This window comes from Labrus mixtus, chromosome 23 (assembly GCF_963584025.1).
Source record: "Labrus mixtus chromosome 23, fLabMix1.1, whole genome shotgun sequence".
Classification (NCBI taxonomy): Eukaryota; Metazoa; Chordata; class Actinopteri; order Labriformes; family Labridae; genus Labrus; species Labrus mixtus.
In genome coordinates this window covers 11,118,637-11,140,363 of record NC_083634.1, presented here as the reverse complement: position 1 = coordinate 11,140,363, position 21,727 = coordinate 11,118,637, and the positions used below count along the sequence as shown (strand labels likewise).

At 43.5% G+C, this 21,727-nt stretch overlaps 1 protein-coding gene across 1 annotated transcript in view; it reads right to left on the bottom strand.

Annotated features, from left to right (window-relative positions):
- LOC132958319 (glucosidase 2 subunit beta-like) overlaps positions 1–21,727 on the bottom strand; it is a 130,311-nt gene that overhangs the window by 33,564 nt on the left and 75,020 nt on the right. The window contains exons 11-12 of the mRNA XM_061031068.1: positions 6,249–6,318; positions 4,148–4,237 (exon numbers count right to left, since the gene is read on the bottom strand). Coding sequence (XP_060887051.1) covers positions 4,148–4,237; positions 6,249–6,318 — 160 coding nt within the window. The remainder of the gene's footprint in view (positions 1–4,147; positions 4,238–6,248; positions 6,319–21,727) is intronic.

The window sequence follows — 21,727 nt, the reverse complement described above, 5'->3', positions numbered from 1 at the left end:
TAAGGCTTCCTGAAATCAGTACAATATTCTAAAGTTTACGTAAGCTGCGCTTTAGCTGTTATTGTTTTTATTTTTGTTTTTCATAAGATTGTGCAAACAGCAATCTCCTGTGGCTTGATTTCATCTGCCTCCTTGCAACATGTCACACAACATTTAACTGAACACAATGACACTATCAGCGAAACGTGCAACTTGCTGAAATGAAACGTCCCTCCCTCTCCCGACACGTCGCAGACACATCCAAGGCTCTACACAGCGACCTCCTTGCTGTGCTTAACATCCAATTGAAAAGAGCTCCCTCTAGGCGATCCTGATGGAGTCTCTCTCTCTCTCTCTCTTCCCTAGAAGAACCCCGTGCACTGCTAAGGCCATGTGATGCTCTGCAGACAATTGGGAGCGTCTCTTCCCTGTCAAAGCAGAGCCACGGTGGCGGGCATGACTCACTGAAGCGCTGTACTTTCTAATGACACGAGAGCAGAGGCTGAGTCAATCTGACCTGACAGTCTTGCATAAATCACGGCCCTTCGATTTAAGTTGCTTTGAGGAGTGTCAACAAATCCGCGGGAGAAATATTAGACTCTGCTGTAGGTAGGGACTCCGCCTCTGAGAACTCATTATGGGGTGTCTTCCTTCATGCTGTGCCAGGCTGTGTTGACTGAATTGCCGAGCTTATTACTGATTCACTGGAAGAAGCTGTTTTTTTTTCATGATAAGGGCCCACCAGCACCCTTATAACCATGTCTGGGGTAATACATGCTTTTTTTAATGGCACATTTTTTTTGTAATGTTGAAAAGAAATCAGGCGTCCCTTGGTGCATTACAGTATAGTATAGGAATAAATGCCATTAAATGATAATGCACTGAAAACAAGCCTCCTGTGTAAGCTGTTTATGGTCTGAAGAAGAAAAAAAACTGATGAGAAAGCAATGCTGAGAACACCACAACACGGCATTTAGCTTCTAATCTTGCTGTTAATCTTTCCACTTGAAAGTGCTCAACAACAAAAGGCTGCTGTTTCCCCTTTGAAATCAGAGTAATTATATTTTTTTCTCCCTGGACAGAAGAGAGAAAAAAAAAAGGATTCAAGCCCCAGTTTGTAGACGTGATTCACACCACTGTGAGGTGAGGCAGAAGGAATAACTCAACAAAGGATCCTTCTTCGTGAAGACAAAAAAAAGAAATATCAGCTGACGCCCTTAGATTGAAATGAAACTCTTTCAGCGTTTAACAGTTTAGCCCTGACGTAGAAGTGTAAACTGGACTTAATCCAGTGTCTGTGAATCAGCTAAAAAGCTAATCATCCCATTTGCCACTGTCGTCAAGAGTCACCCTTTTCCCTGCCACAGCGTGCACAAACACCAGATACATTCCATTAACTGAAGTAATACACAACTTCTAGTGATGTAACAGACAGAGTGCATCAGCTCTAAAAAAAAAACTTTGAAGGCTCCAGGCGTTTTTTCTCCAATATTGGCTTCCACTCAAGGAAAAAAAAAAAGGGGGGAGCAGTTTAATCAAAAGTGAGAGATCTAAATGTGAGGGAGGGCAGATGTGAGACGGTTTCAACCGATGATCAAGAAGCCAGGGCGAGGGAGGAGTGTGTGATTCTGCTCCATTATGGGAGAAGAACTGCAGCTCTGCCCGATGGCCACTCGAGGCTATGGAAGGGAGAGCTATAGAGAGCCGATGGTTTATGTGTCTGTCAATGTCACGTCTCTTCAGGATCACGGTTCAAGGCAAACAGCAAGGATAAAAGAGGGGAGGGGGGGGGGAGCAGAAAGGGGGACTGGTGCATTGCTGAGAGGGTGCTGGTAGGTCAAAAGACCTTCAACTGAGTTGACGTTAGTGGATATTGTGCTCTTCAGTGATTTGAAGGATGGAAAATAGGATGATACCAGTGGGCCGGGTAGAGGAGGGAAACAGAAAATAGTTTGTGTTTCTGTGGGATACAGCTCGTAAGAATTACATTCAATCTGAAAGTATTCTATTTGTAGCCACATTCTTTAAACCTTATGACCAATTAAAAAGCTATTTAAAGACATATGATTGGGTCTGGTGAGATTAAGGTGTTGGCTTTCCAATCTTGCATGGCAGGTAAAGCTTAGCGCCTGGAACGCCTGCTGATTTTATGATGTTAGCAGCAGACTCATTTTAAACAGAGAGGCTCTAAATGAGGTCTTACAATATGCTCCTGAGTTGCATATGTTACCTCATGCCTAAAGACTGGAGATGGACAAATTAATTTCACCTGTTGATGATCTACATAGTAGACATGTTGTGTTCATGTGATGAGTAAAATGTAAGATAAGGCTCCTTTTGTTCAAACATTACCATAACTTTCTTTCCACTCTCACCTTATGTTGAGATGCTCAAGCTTTACTAGCCTGCTTTATCAATTCTGATTGGCCAATCATTCTTTGGGGAGGGATTTGCTTTTATCTAATTACTTAATATAAAAAAAAGTTGTGTACTGTTTTGCACCTGCTCCTGACTGAACGACATGTTAACCTGAAACGGCTTTTCAGGTACTTGGCAAACGTGTCCGAGGGTTTACCCAATCACCAGCGAGTTGTATTTAAAGCAGTATAATACACTATACATCACCATATCTGTTTGAAAAAACATTTGGTTTGTTTGATGCAGAATTAAGCCCTGTTGAAGAGTCATTTGTGCGTTATTGTTATGATTACATGGACTACATTTGCACAACACTTCACAATTTGTCTACACCTGTGAGTGAAGGATGATCACTCAGTATGTTTGCATACACAGTTAAGTCAAGCTACAGTTATAGCTCGATCAGTTAAGTCAAGCTACACTTATAGCTCGATTAGTCTGTTTAATTAGACTACTCCATGTCCTATGTACAAGCACTGGTGGTAGCATTGGAATACCTTATTCAGCTAGTTACTATTGGACCTTCTTCTGGTTGACCTATTAGATCACAGACCAAACAATCGTCGAACAAGTTAGCAAGGGGAGAACTGGTTGTATGTGGAACACTGAAAACATGGATCATTTACAGCTCTGTGCATCTGTATACACTCTACACCATAGTTATTCCTTTGTATTGATTTTGTCTACTCATTTGCGCTCTTTGACTTCCAGGTCTTGCCAGATTATTGGTGTATTCACCAAGAGAAAACAAACTCCCAGCCGTATTATCTAGATCTGTTAGTCTGAGAAATTCCACTTAGTGTTATTTCAGTTGAACTGACATGTTAACATGTGTTTTAAAAGTCCAGTTTCAGTCAGACTAACACAAAAGATCACTGAATATCGCTATGCAATATGTGTGCTATCTCATAGTGTCTACATTAACAACATTGATGTTGTTGATGACATTCATGCTGATTTTACGGCTTCTGTACACAGACTTCAACTTTCCTTGTCACACTGTGTCTCCAAAATGGCCAACCAAGTCAATACATTTCACTGGTGTATAAGGGCATGGGAAAAACCACAAATTCCAAGGATGTCTGAAAAGTGTATTTGCAGTGCAGATCTCAGTGCAGATCTCAGATAATTTCTTTCAAAAACTGCAACCACCCACAGGCTTCTAAAGCTCCAGCTGGCAAGCAATCCTGAAGAGAACAGATTCTACCCCAGCAGGGGCCATAGGGATGCTGCGGGAGAGAGTAAAAGAAGCTCATTCTGTTGATTAAATTTAGTTGATTTAGCTGCTTGGCTTTCTCCAGGGTGACTTAAAGCTCACAAATTATCAACTTTCAATGGAGGATCTTTACCGAGATGCTTCAGATTTACTACAGATAGCATTTGTTCCAGATCGGTTCATCAAAATACGATCGATTCCAAACACTATGTTAACTTCAATTTACAATGGTTCTTTGAAAATGTTTTACTTTTCCATCCAGTGGTTTTATGGCTTCCTGCTGTGCACATGCATGACACGAGTAATTGCTTTCCGGGACTTCCATTATTGAGTAGACAATGCTATTAAGAGCTTTAACAATTCATGAGACGACTGTCAAAACTATTAAAATGTGTGTTTCTGCAAGTGTAATGGAAGTTATTATGATAAAAACATGTTTTTACATGAAATAACACAATGTGAGACAAGTTCTTGTAAGAACACCGGTCAAAATAAAGCATTTAGATCATGAAATGAAAATGTGTCAACACTTACTCGTATACTTTCAGCTTGTAACACTGACTGTTCAAAAACAGGAACTCCCAGTCCGGTCCATAGTCTATGGTCAGCAACTTCTGGAGATCACTGAGGAAAACAAATCAAATATACATATAAATATAAGGTGACCATTTTCTGAAAGAGTAAAATTGTATGGCAATCAAAAAGTTACAAGAATATGTTCAGAAGAACAATACTATGTTTTGTTAAGCTGCATGGCTTCTTACAAACACCACATACATTTTATTTAATCGTTAATTAAGCATCTGTGGGGAAAAAAAGTAGTCCAATGATGTATAAGGTTACAGAGAATGTGATAAATACATTTGCGTACACTGCTGTAATGAATGCAAACAAAAGTTTAGATTTTTTGTTAGCCTTTATGCAGATGATGTTGTGTTCTTTATGACAGATTTTTATAAATTCAGATGTAAATATCACAATCTATTGCATTTTAACACTAGCATCAAGCCAGATCATCACCTCTAGATATTACACAAGTTAATTAGTATTGTGTAAATATCTTCTTATGAAGGAGAAGTTTTCAGAAAAATACCTGAACTGAAGTTATGTACTGGTTTCTAAGAAAATCTGCAACAACTTCCCATTTTCATCAAGGCTGTTTCAAAGTTCTGGATGTAGGTCAATTACTTTAAGTCCCTGACAAGCGGCTTTAATAACTTTTAAATGACTCCAAACTGTGCTGACAATGTAACTTTATTTTCCTTGACGCTTTAAGTGACTGACTCCCTCCATAGTAAGTTGATGAGGTGGCCCTTTAAGCCCATTTCTATGCAGTGTCTCCAATTACTGAAGCTGGTGAAGGCTGCTTTTCTTCACTAATCGCAAATAAGTGAACTGAGCCCTATCTCTAATGGTGCACGGGCCCTGATTTCCATATTCATGAGGCAGAATTGCTAATGGGGTTAACAAATGTTTAGGGAGGGTGATTGTTGCGCTTGAGGTTGATAAGGTAGGGGGGGTCAGGAAAGCAACGCAGGTTACGTGGCTGTGTGTGCATGTGAATCAGAGCAGGGCAGGGGTCAGGACAATCATGCACAGAGGCAATTTTGGTGGAAATTACCCTTTAGAGGATGCAAAAAGAATAAAAGATACGGAACACAATATCCTATGCTGTTTCAAAAAGTGAAGACACTAGCATACCTCTATCTGCCTTCTGATAAAAGACAGTGCCTGCAGAGAATAATGGGGGGTTGCTCTTACACACATAAATGACATTTAGTAATTTGACCACGAGCGACTAAAACAAGGTGGACAATGAAGGAAAAGAGCAACTGAAGTCATGCCAGCTCCTTTTTCCTCTTTCCTCCTCACACAGGGGTTTGTTTCAGAGAAATAAATCTTGACCTTTTGGTAACTGCCATCTCTGCGGTGGACTTCTCCTTTCTCCCTGCTGTAATGAACAGTTTGCAGGCCTGAGGGCCACAGCAGCTACTTATCAGATGGCTTCAAAGCTCTGTGGAAACATCTGACACGGAGCAGGAGTATGTAACAACACATTTCATCCAATGCTGCCCAGATTTAGATTTCTTATATGCAACAAAATCAATTAAAGTTCAATGTATATATAATATTTATACAGCATTATGTGTCTGACAGATTTTTTATACCAGACAAAATAAATGAAAAACCAACTTGATGTCACAGGGGTCCCAGTTTCCATTAAAACAGAAATAATTAGTGTTTGCTTGACTAATTTGTGCCATGTCTGCCTTTAAAAAATGCCACAAAGAAGTTAGTTTAATTCAAACTGAGGCAGGCGCTCTTCTGCTCAAAGTAAGTCAGAATTGGCCTACCCGCCGGAGCACAGTAGGCGACCAATAGCATTTGTTTTTCTTCATTAAAATTAGCCCTAGGTATCACACAGTGCAAATTCATTACTGTGCAGCTTCTGAGCACAGAGGGATGGAGTCTATTTTAAGGGTCTGCTTATACACCAAACAGCTTGCAATACTGTGGCAATGTGAGAAGTAAAAGCATTGTCCACGTGAAGAGGAAAATGCTAAGGATTCACCCACAAATAATGTGGCAATGGAAGCTAACCTCTGCCTCGGTATCTCTGTTATTATTCTCTTACCTTATTTCTGTGTTGACTGTGTCGTAGGCTTCTTCTACCTTTTTCAGATTGGTCGCCTCCCACTCCGCAGCTAGACAAAACAAAAGGTCAGACAAATTAACAATGTGGAGTTGTTGCGTCTCAACAGCTGCGCGATGCTAAACAGTGGGCTTTTAATGTAGGCTGTTACATTTAGGACTGGGAAGGGTGCAAGGCTGCACACATAAAGAGGAAAATAAGTGATTTCCAGGTGCGGTGACTGCAGGAAAGGCCTGCAAGCTTATTAGTCTGTTAACACCGACAATTGTGTGAACTGAGATGGAGAGGGAGAAGAAGTCGGAGGGAGTGTGAGAGCAGCAGAGGTGACCACAGTGATGATATGTTTGTCTCTCTTTGTCACACTCGCATGTCACTAATATGACAAAATGTCAGATTGTAGCGGGGACGCAGTCTTCGTAGTCCTGTAAATGATTGTGACAGGCTGAAGAAATATGAAGTCAACGTCCATGTGTATACCTGCTGTGTGAACAGCTGATGATTTTGTTTTTTATTCATGACATGATAAATGTATTGTTGAGATTTGAATAATTTATGAAACATTTTAATCTGCTGTAACTTAATGGCCACTTGGGGGCAGAAGAAAAGTTTTTTTGTAGAGATAGAATAGTGGATAGAGTCGGGAATCAGAGAGAGAGAGAGAGAGAGAGAGAGAGAGAGAGAAATGACTTGTTGGGTGGGGAATGACATGCAGGAAATAGCCACAGGTCAGAGCTGAACCCGGGCCACCTGCCTGGAGGACTACAGCCTTCAAACATGGGGCGTGCTCACTAACCACGACGCTACCGGTGCCCCAGAAGAACAAACTGAATTTGACACATTTTCACAGTGTAAATTAGTTCTGAGCCTAAATTGACTTAATTACACAACGTGGACACACATGTTCTGGCTACTTGATGAATGTAGACCCAATGTTAGCGTAGTTTCACAACTTGGATATAAAATAATTTTTGTGTTTTGATACTCATCTTATCAGCTCCATTTTTTCATTTCCAACCACCCCGCCCCAAGGGAAAAGTGTGGCTCTTTAGCTGTTAAGTGCCCTACTGTCTCCATAGCTTGTAGCTTACTTTTTCTGTCACTTAGTGGTGGCCTCGTAGTACGCACTCACTTCTACAGAGCTTTTATTTTTTTCAATCTGAAAACAGCCTCCTGCTGGCGCTGGAAACAGGGTTGAAAAGAGCTGAGTATTTAAGTCCTCAAAACCAAAGCAATGAGATGAAGGATGTTAAAACGCTCTGTCAAGCGATAATGTTCTGTTGGTTTGTAACTCCGAGCAACTCTTTTCATGTTACACTGCGGCCCTTTGATCAGTTGTTCATGTAAAAACAGGAAAGAGAAGCTTTAAGCCTTGGATCAGCCGAGAAGTGAAACAGCTGTTTTCAGCTACAGGCTGCTTTGCCACGTTGTCATTTCATGTCAATAGAAACAGAACATATTAAGGTAGTTTAACTAACACAAAACAATCAATCTGAGGCTCTTGGTAGCTCTGTTGTTGATCAAAAGATGAACACTCAATGAGGCAGTAAAAGAAATCTGAAAGAAATCCTAATAATTTGCTGCTTTCCCCATTGTCCATTAAGAGAAAACACAATCAGCAGTGAACATCTGGAGGGCAATACTTTCATATTAAACCAATATTATTAACAATGTTAGCCAGCGGTAATCTTTGCTTACGATTCGTTGAATGCTAGTGTTAGCTATTTGATGTCGCTGTTGGTACCCAACGCATTACTTTATAGCTTATAGTAGCTTGAATTTTCATCCTGCAGGTTTTTACTCCCCCTTATCCTTAAAAGTTCTGACCTGTCGGGAAGCAGCAAAATGAAATTCAATTTTCAAACCTGGAAAATGGAAGTACAACATAACGACAGCTTCCCACCCTGAGCTTGACATCCGAGGAAAATAGCTTCCATGTTCATAGCGTGAATAACATATTTAGTGTATGAAGTTACACACAAGATAACCAGATATTTATTAGTCATAGTGATAAGTGTCTCACTGTGCTTTTTCAAACGAATACGGTCATATTACTTACTTAACTGTCATGGATGACTTATAAAAAGAGGCCAACGGTTTGGTAGAATGTCTACTAATTCATTTCACAGGTGAACCGTGTTGCCAGCTGTGTTTTCCCCTTCATGGTTAAACGCGAACAAAGAGGCTGACACCCTGAAGAGACAGGGAAAAAAACCAAGTGGGGAAAGGCCGAAAAGACTCCGGTTTAATTGTGCAGTGCCGGGCAGACTCTGGGATTCAAAAGGGTTTCTGGTAGCGGAAAGGTTTATCTCAGTCGTCGCCGCCAAACTCTCGTATGCCGTGAGGACCGAGTGGAAAGCTGTCGCAGCACTGGTCTGAATACCAATTAGCATGTTCCTTGCATGTGGTCTCAGCTGGTTGCCCATAAAGATGCCCCCGCACAATTCCCCCGGCGCCTATTTTTTTTTTTTTTTTTTTTTTTTGCCAAACCTTGTACAGATGTGGTGTGTCCAAGAGGCAAGCTGTGTTATTTCCCAACGCTGTTGAGGCTATTTTTATAGCACCAAGAGGGGCAGATTTGTCCCTAGCCCACCCCCAGTCCCCTCAAACTCCTCCAGAAAACCACATATCTCTCCAGTCGTCTCTTGGATACTCTCTTGCCCTATTTCTCCCTCCCCCTCTCTCTCTCTCTCTCTTTTGCAGACACACACACACCAATCTTCAGGCATCAGCAATGACAAAAGGAGACGCAGAATCCCAAGTGGGTGACATTTGACCCCTTGCAGCAGCCGAGCCGTACACAGAGACAGACTGAGAGAGCAGCCAGGCGTACAGAAATACCCAGAGCAGGGAACGCAGGGCGAGTGAAGCCTCTCCAATGGTCTCTGCACCAGTCAGGCCGACATAACCTGAGGTACAGTACACCAAATCAACCTCAAGTTTATGCTCTAATGACTGCGGGAATTAGATTAGCGGTCATACGGTCATTGGATGCCATGGCATGACAATAACAGCGCGGATAAATTAGCTGCTTCAGCTTGTTTTTTTTTATGTTCTCATGCTACATAAAGCTAATCAACATAATGGCTCCAGATTCAAACAATTATGTATGCTGTGCACGAGACAAGTTGCTATATGATGAGGGGAAGAAATTACTTTAGGGTGAAAAAATGTAAGCTAAACTGACCAATGGTTGTTTTTTTTTTCCCATGTCAGGAAATGTACTACACTCTGCTTTACCATTTTTTTCCTTTGAAACCTCAAAGGCTGCTACAAAAATAGCAGGAAAGTATTACGCTGTGTAGTAATCTTCAGCCGGAAATCTCCTGTGCATACAAACCTCGAGCTGCAGACCGGAGATGCTCTGTTTACATGCAGTGGATCAATAAGCGAGGCAATCTCTCTGCAGCTCTAAGAAAAGACAGTCGGGAGTCGTTGCAGCGACGCTGAACCGAACGCGAGCGATGCAGCGAGGCCGCCCCTTGAACCTCGCACTCCACCAGCAGGCAACAGACACATGTCAGCTGGATTACGTCGGCATATGTAGGTGTTTACTTTTGTTGTCTCTTTAAAACAAAAAAAACAGTCAGCATGCTCAAGCTTTCTTCGAGTTTCCTCTTAACCTCTTGTTATTCATCGCCATCTGTCAGCCACGTTTTTCTTCTTCTTCTTCATGTTTGACTTTCTCTGCTGCTTCAATATTTTCAGCATGATATCCTCAGAGTCTTCCCGTCACCCTCACCTCCCTCTCTCCGTCTCTATTCCCCTCCGTTTCCCTACACAGCTGACGGACTTGTTCTCACTGCGGAGAGGGGAATGGGGAGGGCTAAACTATAGGTTGAGGATTCCTGTAATGGAATGTTTACGGCAGGTTGTAACGATGAGGCCTTTCACATACTGTCAACAGGGCCGGTTGAGAGAAAGAATAGCCACCTGCAACCATCACAAAAGTCCGCCCATTGGTGCAAATTGTGCCTTTCAGTGAGCTATGTTACGTGAACTGATATTAAAGTCCTTATTGAAAAGCGCCGTCGTTCACTTTCTTTCCCCCTGTGTTTCTGTCCTTATCCGTCCAAATCTTACAAATGATTGTGAAAACTGTAGCAGAGGCTGCTGGGAGTTGAGGAGAGGTCAAGCTCGCCGCCTGCATAATCGTTATGTTGGAGTGTCTGATTATATTAGGGTTGAGTGAATAACAGTAGCTGGCAGAAATAGCATCATGTTTTGAACCATCAGTACAATTCAGAGCCCTGCGACTGACTCAGTTCGTGTTCATTCTCCCACACTCTCCTTTTATCACACAGCGGCCGAAGGACGAGTGCGGCACCAAGACTCGGACGCACTGACAGTAACAATGGATCCATTCACCGCACCGCTGCTTATGTATCGTTAACCAACGCTGAGAGTAAGCACTTCACATGTGATTTGCGTATTAGAATAAAATCAGATGTTTTTATTGTGATCGTTTCACAAGGTAAGAAAATGAGAGTCGCATCACCTGGTAACCGTAGACGTATATATTGCGTTCTCTATATAGCGCAAATAACAAGGTCATCCACTCAGGCTTTAATACTTACATGTTAACATCACAGTACAGCACGAGCCTTCGTGCTCAGACAATTAGTGTGTTAAATTGACTGGAAAACAACAAATCTTCCTTGAAGTGCTTTGTTCCGGAGAAATAAAAAACATATTCTATTATTAACTCCAAAAGATGTTTGTGATGTTTTCTTCTTTCCTACAACCTGATTGACAAATTTAACAGCCTGAACCTGAACATTTGTGTGTTCTTGACTCTTCTTTGAGAAGTCCAGAGATCACATCTTGGATTCTTAGAAACCAGTGACAGTTTCGTCCCTATTTTCTAACATCTCATAGACAAATAGTGAATGCATTGTTACATTAAAAACTAGTTACTTGCATTCATCACTCACTGATGTCTTTGAGACCTGAAAAATAATATGAGTTTTTGGGAAACACCTTTTTTTTGCTTTATACCTATCTTTTTTTTGGTCAGTGAGATATAAAGATACAGGTAGTGTGGGGGGAAGTGTGCTCACCCCATGTGCGGACGCTTTGGTCCTCCAGTTGGGCGCCCGAGTTCGAATCCAACCTGTGGCACCTTTCCTGAAAGCCGTTCCCAACTCTCTCTCTTCCCTCATTTCTGCCTCTATCCACTGTCCTATCTCTACATTCAGGATAGCTTACAGCATCTAGCTCGGCTTTGTATGAAAGTCCACCTACCAAAACCTGAACACCCGAAGCTAACACCATCATATATCAGAAGAAAAAAAAACTGAGCACACCTCATTGTAAAGTATGCACTTTGTGGTTGAACAGAGTGTCATGTACAGGACAAATCCTTGGCTGAGAGAAGTGACTTCCTGAGGTATTGTCGTCGCCATAAAGTGTCCAGTGCACCAGCAGAGTCACTCCTCACGGCCAAGAAGTAGAATCAAAATCAGCGTAGCTTCTTACAGAGCTAACCTAGCCACTTGCCTCAATTTAGGACCTTATTCTAAGCTAAGCTAGCATGTAGCTTCATGTTGAACGGTCAAATAAAAGAGCGTTCCCAATCGTTCTACTTAACTCTCAGAAAGAAAGCGAACAAGCACATTCCTAAGAATTTCAAACCATTTCTTCAAAAAGTTACTCAATACACTTTTCCTATGTTTGGACTTGGTGCAGGAATGCTGATGTCAAATTGAATACCCGGTATAATGAGACGAGGAGGTGTTAATGAGTGGCTACAATACTATTCATGTGATGGCGGTAAAATGCGTGCAAGTGCAGCAGTCAGAGTCAATTGCTCATGTAATCATCATGATGCGTAATCACTGTTTAACATTTAAACAGAGAAGGGGGCCCGATGAGCAGAATAAACAGTCTGTGCAGAGTGAGTTCACTCTGCAACAACTGGGTGCTGTTTATGAATATGTATGATGTAACAAATGCCTAGGAGCTGACCTACTTCTGTGTCTCCTCTGCTCATGACTTGGTCCCCTTCCGGGGTAACTCTGTCATCTCGCAACATACTGTAATAGCAGGAAGGATGCGACTCTCATGTACAAATCAACACGCTCCCTTTTGATGGTTTTGTAAGTGATGATCAACGTCTGCTGAGGGGAGAGCGCGCGATAGGTGGTCGTGCAGCTGCAGGAACGGTTGGATCTGCTAATGACAAGTTATTCATTCGGCGTGCGCGCACACACACACACACACTCTCCGACGCGCGTTTTGACAAGTTTATCATCTTTCCCTCGCCTAAATGTGCATGAACATTGATGTGTGCCGGTTCAAAGGGAGCGAAAAAAGAAAAATACACATGTGATGCTTCAACGCTTACTCAAGTAGTCATGTGAAGTGAATGCAAGCAGATGCAGGAAACGGAGTAAATGGGTGATGGACAAGTAGGAGCAGACAAAAAGAGAGCTCTCGACATAACTGGGGCTGCACGCTGGAGAGCTCTCGTCTGCGCCATCTCATGAAATATCTCTATCCGAGATCATCTTGGCGCGGTGCCAAGCGCTGTTAGCTTCAGGAGCCGGGAAAGGAAAAATCTATTTCAGACAACATAAGAGACAGAAAGCTGGCAGCCGCTCAAATCAGGCTCCCAACGTTTGATAAGTGAAAATGGGCTAATTTGGTGTATCCCTCCAACGGTTGCAATCCAATACATTCCTCCTGTGGCTATCAAAACACACGATCGAGGGTGAGAGGCAAATCTTGTCAGCCCCTCGACAGCTTAATGGGGGTGGGGGGTGGGGGGGGGGTAGCTTGCTCATTCTATAGTGAAGAGAAGCTTTCCCACAATGCTTCTCTGCTGGCTCCTACTCTGCTCCTTCTGTCAAACCAGCACTCAAGGTGAGCATAATTATATCTCAAGGACGTGGGGTCAGAAGTCAGGGCGAGCACCACGCTAACAGAAGCCAACCCCCACCCCTCCCCCCCCCCCTCACTGCTTAACGTTCTACATCTAATTCAGAGAGTGCTGAACAGAGACTTTAATTAACATCAGCCCCCTCGCCAAGGTTTGTAACCTGCCAGAGCAGCAGCAGCAGCAGCAGCAGCGCTCCCCTCACACACCCGAGCCCCGCTGCCTCTCGCGCGCCAATTCATTTGTGTGAGTGCTGAGATGCATTGTCTTGGAACGGCTCCCCGGGTTGCCCCGATGTGAACTCAGAGACATGTTGGAGCGTTTGTATGTGGGAGAGACGCAGGTGTAGGAGTGCGATTTGTGAAGAGCGCTGACGTGCAAAGGAGTTCCAAGACAAGACTCCTGTGAAGTTAGCAATTGAAGTTTTAGTATGAAAACGTACAATTCTTAGACGTTTACGCATATGAATGAAGAGTGTCTGGTTGTGTGATTGGGATTTGTTTCATACAGGGACAGGCACGGGCATCTTCCTTTGGTGGCCAACGTATTAGTAGGTTATATTTTTATCAGTTTCCCTTTATTGGACATGGAAAGCTGATATGATATATGGGGAGAGAGAGCAGGGGGATGACCTGCACCAAATGGTCGCGGCGAGGCAGTGGGTTCGAGGACTGCAGCCTCTGTATATGAGGCACCTTTTACACTTTTAAAGTTGAAACTTTTATACATTTCTTTGACTTCAAGTGAAACCATCCTGGCAGGAGCTCAAGCATCATCCGTCGCTAAAGCTAGCTCAGAGGAAATGCTGACACACACAAATGTTGAACCCAAACATCTAATCTTATTACAATTCATGAACATTCAATCATTTCTACAACATATCTGTCACTACACTTCAGGATGGCTATATATACCTTGTAGTTCCCATTCTTGCATGCCCTTTACTCCTTAAATGCTAAAACCGAACAACACATATATAAGTATATATTTGGCCCATGAATGACACAATTGCCAACTGACCAAAAGATAGAGTCCAAAAGCAGAGTTCACATATTTGCTGTTATTGAATTGACTGCCAATGCCATTCCACCTTTCACAGTGCACAGAGACTCAACTTACTACAGAACAAGGGAAATCCTCCCTGCACCTCAGGAAGACACCACTGTGCCTGCATGAAAATACAGCCAATAGGCAAAAGCAATGACAAATCCGCAAATTCCTCATACACATGCCACCAATATGAGTTGGGGAATTTAAAAAAAAAAGAAAAGGTTTCGCTCCTGGGAATTCAAAAAGTGGATCCAGAGTGGCAGTTAGCAGCTCATAATCTGCGGCAGACATTGGCTCTGCTTGCAGTAAAGTGGTTACCGGGGCAGCTCGAACTGCATCGAGGCCTAAAACCAGCAGCGTTAGCACTGTGGACGGCGTGTGCTCCGCGAGAAATCCGATGAGGAAGCACAAAGGACGGGGGGAAGGAGGGGGGGGGGAGGGCAGACAGACAAACTCAAAACACAGTCAGCTGTAGCTCAGCAAGGACCGGCTGAAATTGGAGCGGTGATGATAGCACCATGGACAGCACCAGTTCCACCCCTGTCTAAGTCAGCACCACGGAGAGCGCTTGCTGAGCAGGCAGTGGGGGAAAACAGACCGTGCAGAAAAGCCTGTGCTGCAACTACAGTTACACAACAATGCCTGCGCAGAGATGGAGAAGACAGCTGGCTTAACGCTGGTATCTGCTTTTTGCCAGCATCTGTTTACACCACATCTAACCAGAGGGACTGAAAATGGACGCCTGGGTCATAATAGGTGGTGAGCAGAAGTGACATTTGTTGCTAAGGCGACTTTTGGGGGAAACAAGCCAAAAGAAGATCTCCACCCTGTCCATCTCTGTACACCAACTGATGCACTTAGAGCGCCGATATGCTAATGTCTCTCCGAATGTAGGGGCTTTTCAGGACATGTCAGACGAATTAGAGAATTAGAAGGCGAGGGAAAAAGAGACAAACACGCACACACGCTGACACACATACGACTGGTGAAGTGAGATGACAACAAAGGAAAGCCTGGGAGTGTGACAGAGGTAGGATGACGGAAAGAGAGGGGGGGGGGGGGGGGGGAAGGGCGACATGTCAGGGGCTGTTGGACTTTACTGCCCGTTAGTGACTGGCTTACAGCTGGCGAGGGCGCTAGTGAGCAGCACTGACCCCCAACCAGTCCCACTGGCCCTGAAGGGAAGTGGTTGGTGGGCTGATGGTATTGCCACACGCAACAGCTCTGTGAATATGCTATATATATACACTGTGTATATGTGTGTGTGTGTGTGTGTGTGCGCGTGTGACATCTCCACCACATCAGTCTAATCGGGGGGAAAGAGGGGGCGAGGGAAGAACGACAAGTGTGAGTCAAGTCATCACGCTACGGCTGGCGATACACTCCAGGATAGCTCTCACAGGCCCTGCAGCGTCGCTCTTTATAGCAGCGAGCCTGGTTCAGAGAGACACACACACACACACACACACACACACACACACACACACACACACACACACACACACACACACACACACACACACACACACACACACACACACACACACACACACACACACACACACACACACTATTACAGAAACACACACACACTATTACAGAAACACACACACACACACACACACAGTTGGGGGATGATTGTGATGCACCTGCAACACAAATGCATACTGTGTAAACAGCTGCAAGTTTTTGCCAGCGTCTTCTTCAGTGATGCAAATGTTTGACTAATACTTTTAGGTTCAAACATCGTTGCTGATTTGCAGAAAAGAAGCAGACTAATACTACTGTAAACTTCCATCATGATTCTTCCTCACTGAGCAGTCATTCTAAATGACACAACTCAACTGTTCTGTTTTCATTCCCCAAAGGAGCCTTTCTATTCCCCCCCCCCCCCCCCCCCCCCACCCCACCCCACCCCCCCACCACACTACTTTTCAAGACAGACCCATCTGCCTCGTTTACTTTTCCAACCGCCCTCAATCCCCGCTGGATCGAGCGTGTTACCTCCCTTTCTCTTGGCAGTGTCACAATTGTGAGCAAACCCTGCCTGCATGTGTGCGCACACTCGCCTGTTTGTGTGTGTTGCAGGGACAAGTGTGGACAAAACAAATGGTGACGCCAAGACCAAACCCTCTTGTGTCAGTTAATTATTTTCAGCGGTGGCGATGCCGTCGCCGACTGAACACACAGCTTAAGACTTTGCTGAGGGGCACTGGTTTGTGAAAGGCGTGCCGGCCCTTTAAATAATACTTGCACTAAATGAGCGGGACGGGGCTCTGGCTACCAACACTGATACAGCAGCCGCAGCCTGATGGCAATTATTTAGACATCCACTTGCTAATTATAATAGAGGATGACAGGTGCCCAAAACAATTTGTGCACAAAGTGCCTGTGAGCTTTGGCGCGTGGTTGTGTCTGCTTATGGTTGGAGATAAAGATAGCCGAGCCAGTGTCTCGTCAAACAAACATCTCTTTCACTTCTCGGCCCGGCTCAGCTGCTCTTGATCCTTTTTGATGAGCATGTTGTTACTGAGAAGCAGGACGTCGCTGCTTCAAACAGTTACCTGAAGCTAATTGTAATACACCTGGAAGATATGAAGAGGATAGGGACGGAGATAAAGATGCATTTTAGATCACAAGGGCCATGATTAGTTTATTTTTGTTCAGCTATATGCATGTGTCGACTTGTGTTCTAGCGTATTAGTAATTTAGCAGAGACTGGCAGTAGAAACCATGAACATCCCTGAATAACTCATAACGACAGAAACACCTGCATTAAATAATGTATAAAAATACTGTCTATACATGTAATTTACTAATATTTCATCATTCATTCATGGTTAAATCATGCATGAAATTCATGATAGATAAGTTGTGGACCCTTATCTAAAGTGTCACCGCCTTTTTTTCCCCATCTATGTACGCAGTTAAATGTGTGCAGACAAATTTCCCTAAGGAGACATAAAAGTTTCTCGTATAGCATCTTATCCCAACATATTGTAGCTTTGTTTTAGGGTGGTTGAATCACTGGATTGTAGTGAACCCAAAGGAGTTGTATCTTTGTAACTTTTCTTTCTTTAAAAGACTAATCAATTATCAGATTCGTTTTCTGTCTGTCCAACTTGATGTCACTGATCCAGAACAAACCATAACAAATACAATCACAAAAAGGGTTAAGATATTATGCAGAGGGGTCGCTGGTTAGCCTCGCGGTTACGTCACGCGCCCCATGTACAGAGGCTATAGAACCGTGGGTTTGAATCCGACCTCGGCTCTTTTTGCTCTACTTCGTCCACAACTCTCTCCTCCTAACATTTCCTGTCTCTCTTCAGCTGTCCTATCCAACAAAGGCAAAAATAAATGATACCAACCTGATACCAACAATTCACTAGGCATGTAGAATAGAGATCTGTCATCTGTATTCACTAAAGGGGTCATGAAAGATAAAGTACATTACACACTAATCTATGTAGAAGTTAGGCTACCTAATACAGTATATGTACTGTTCTGCATGCTGGTCCATGTCTCTCTTTCTTCTTTTTTTTTTTGCGTGACTCCTGGTCAAATCCATCCAATCACACGTTCTATCAACTCATATCCCAGAAGCCTTGTTACCGCCGCACACCCGGCATCGTTTAACGAACATAAGACACCCAGCCGCTCACACTTACACAGCTATCCACTCCATGAGCACAGAGGAGACATGGAGCCTTCCCATGAGACCGAGGGAGGAAGGGAAGGAGGGGGAGGGGAGAGGGGAGGGGGCGGGGCCAGGAGGTGGTAGAGGGTATATCCAATCACTGAAATCAAGGCAGCTGACTGGTGAATAATGAATATAAATGTGATGCTCTTGAGTGTGTGAGCGAGCTGATGCACAGCTGTTGACGTGACGGGGTGATTGCTGGGTGGGTTTATACACACTTAAGAGAGGACTGTATTACTTTCTGTCTTTCAATTGCCTTCTGTTTTTTTCCAGCTTTTTTCCTTCCTGTTTGTGTGTTTTTGTGTGCGCGCGCGTGTGTGTGTGTACATGTGTGTGTCTGTGAATGAGGCCTATTGACATCCTTCAGTGTGACCCTCTGACTCCTGACAACTCCAATCAGTAGGACGAGTGGGAGGCGGAGGGGTGGGGGTATGAGGCCACAGCGAACGGTTATGATGAGTGTGTGTGTGTGTGTGTGTGTGTGTTTGTGAGAGGACTTGTGTGTGTGTGTGTGCAGATTTTGGGATTGTTGCAATCTGAGGAGTGTCAAGTTCAAAAGAGGAGGCAGAAAGTCGCTGTATTTATGTGATGAATTGTTTTGTATCATCAATGTTTTCTAGTTGTGACAGGTGTAGTTTTTATTATTTGAAAGTATAAGGTTTAGACACATGAGAAATGTGTCAATTTAATTTACAAAATACACATTTAATCAAGGCCTCCCGCTAAAATAGAAAACAAATAGGGAGGCTGTATCTTCAGTAAGGACTCACTGGCTCTGCAACAAAATGTCACCTCCTATTAAGATGGCAATTATCTATTAGCGCCGTTGCCTGCACTGGGGTTTGTGAGCGTCACATGCCAAACCGTGTGACCTGCCATTTTCTATCAACAAGGTCCAGATTTAGATTTTCCACATTAGTCCCCACATGATGCCAGGCACCGGTGTGAATGAGAGAGAAGGGAGGGAGAGAGAAAAAAAAAAAAAAAAAAAAAAAGCGTTGCACTTTGCTTAACACAAACACAATCCCAGATGGTTTTCTTCACCACTCGTGAGGAGAGTGAGCCCGACGCTATTCGCGCACACGTATGTGTGATTTTTTTTGAACACACGAACCCAAAAGGAAAAAAAAACAAAAAAAAAACGTACACCGTCATCCTTCTTTAGACGTTTGAGCCCCTTGGAGAATGTAGACTCCCATTCCTATAATCTTTACGAAGAGTTATGTAAACAGCAGATATAAAGAAGGTGCAAATATTTCTTTATTTTTACCTTTCATCTAAAAAGGGTTGTGAACTATAAAGCAATGGTTCCAATAATCAAGTAAAATGAATAGACATGTGCTGTCAGGACGGCAAGTTCAGCGGCCACCATCACCCACTGCTTGCGACCTGACGTTATTGAAAACCTCCATTCATTGAGTATTACATGCTGGGATGACATATTGAGGTGGACCAGACTGGCTGCACCACCTTTTTCACAGCTTTTCTCCCTTAATAGGTCGTAGGTCATGCATTTAAAAAAAAACTTTGTATACAGCAGGGATGCGCAGCTCTAGGAAAATTGGTTGCGAGCTTTGAGTCCGTACTTCACGACTATCAATGCTACCGTAGGATGAGATCTCAACTAGCATACAGGTAAGCTAGCTAGGATTGCTAGACTACACATGGAGAAAACAGATGTTGTTAGAAAGAGCTGCACAGAATCTGCACATTGTGGATGTGCTGAACGCAATGGAAAATCTACAGTTTGAGTATTTGAGAGGCATCGCCGCACCTTGCCCTTGACTACTGCAGAGGCCCATTTAAATATCTCATTTAAAGCAGATGGATATTTCTGTTTGTGTGGATTTTGGCGCCCCCTGTGGATGAACTATATTCAGGCTGTTTCATCTGACCAAAAAAAAAAAAAAAATGTTAGCAAGCTTTGCTGAGCACGCAAAGGCTGAGCCCCGCGTATGGAATAATGATTGAGAGGAAAACAAGAGTGAATGTGATTTATGACTAATCTGGGCACTCGGGTTTCATAAGGCTGTAACTGCACTTTCATTTCCGAGAGTAGTTTGTTACCCACAAGGAGCGAGCCCTGTAAACTCCTCCATGATATAGTGGAGCTACGAGGAACTGGTGGAGCTGCAGGTGGACCCTGTTTCCAATTTCTATAGAGGGGGAAATTGAAGTGTGTTCCAATCCAGAGGTCCATCATAAGAGGTTTAATATATTTCCCAGTCGTATGACATATCAGCCAATGATATGGCTTTCCATTGTTTACAACCAAACCATTGTTTTTTCTCCTGCCTTCAGTCCCAGGCTTTCAGGCACTCTTTCATAGGAACGTAAAAAGCGTCACATGATAAAATTCCCTTATCTAATATTTCCTTTCATGTCATGACCCACAGAGCCAACACCAAAGAGCTCCACTTAGGAGCTCCACAGGCCCAATGCTCTATGGTACACCTTTACTAACTATATTTGAATGATTGAAATCTGGGGAAAAAAAAGGCAGCACAAGACTTTGTTTTTCCTCACTTTCACCTCCTTTGCTTGTTTTGGCTCTCTTGCATGCACTGCGTCTTCTACCCTTTATACTCGCGAGTTGAAGAGCCACTCTGGGGTCATCAGCGGCTTCAAGAGTGCACTAAACATCATGAATTACAGAACTTAGAATGGGATTCTTAAGCGAGCCATTATCTAGAAGAGGGACACATTAACAATATGGCACCGGCAGAGTGTGATCCATGTGACTAACTTGAAAACCTGGGTGTTATGGAGGGGAGTTAAGGAAGCACAAGACAGAGAACATGATGTGTGATTTAAACTGACGCACTGGTTCTGTAGCACTATTTGTAAAAACTACTACATTATGTTCGATTTTTTTTGTTACTCCCCCACCTCACTGCACTAATTTCTCATTCATATGCATGTAAGATTATGTTGGGAAAGAAAAAAAAAGTCGGTGTGCTGCAGTATCCCCATGGCAGTGCATGCAGCCGCTGTAGAATGTGAAGTAATCAAGGCTCAGCTCTGCGCGTCGGGAGAATATTTAGCCCCTCAATTCACTGCAGAGTGAAAAACAACGGCACAAACTGCACAGATATGATTGACTCGTCTAATCCAATTACATTAAGAAACCGTTGTTCATTTAAGATGTGCATTAAGCTCCAATTTGAGGAATATTTTCTGATTAGCAGACAGCAACAAACAGACTAATTGTTGTGTCTGGTGATTTGAGCTGCATAAAGTGAATCACACGGTGTCAATCAAGCTCCGACTCCCGCACAGAGGGATGCACTGTCGCTGTCAATCGCTGCGACCCGGACATGCAAATCCCACCTCGCCACGTACTCTATAGAGTGTGCATATCAGTGCATTGAGCTCGCTTACATTTGTTTATCCATAGTTGTATTTAACAACCTTGACATTTACAGAAATTGATTTCCTTCACAGCCTTGCATTTGTTTGAACATACAACGCCGATGACTCTGTAATCCCATTTTAATTAGAAAAGATGTAGCGGGCACGGTAAGCTCATGCGCTCTATTCCCCGCAGCGATGCCACACTGGCAAGGAATCAATCACCAAGGCACCGGTTGCCAGGGCAACAAACGGGGGGCTTCTGCACTACTGTCTAAGTGGTAAATGATTGCCGGTGTAACTCATTGGCGGATGTGAGGAGTTTTTATCTCTCTGTCTGTCTCACTCGCTCTCCTCTGCCTCCCCCTCCTCTCGTCGCATATCCAGAGAGTTAATTAAAAGCAGCTGACATGAAATAAATCTAAATCGGAGCAGAAATGAAACATACAGAACAAATTGAATTCCCACGTCAAGGGGGGTTTG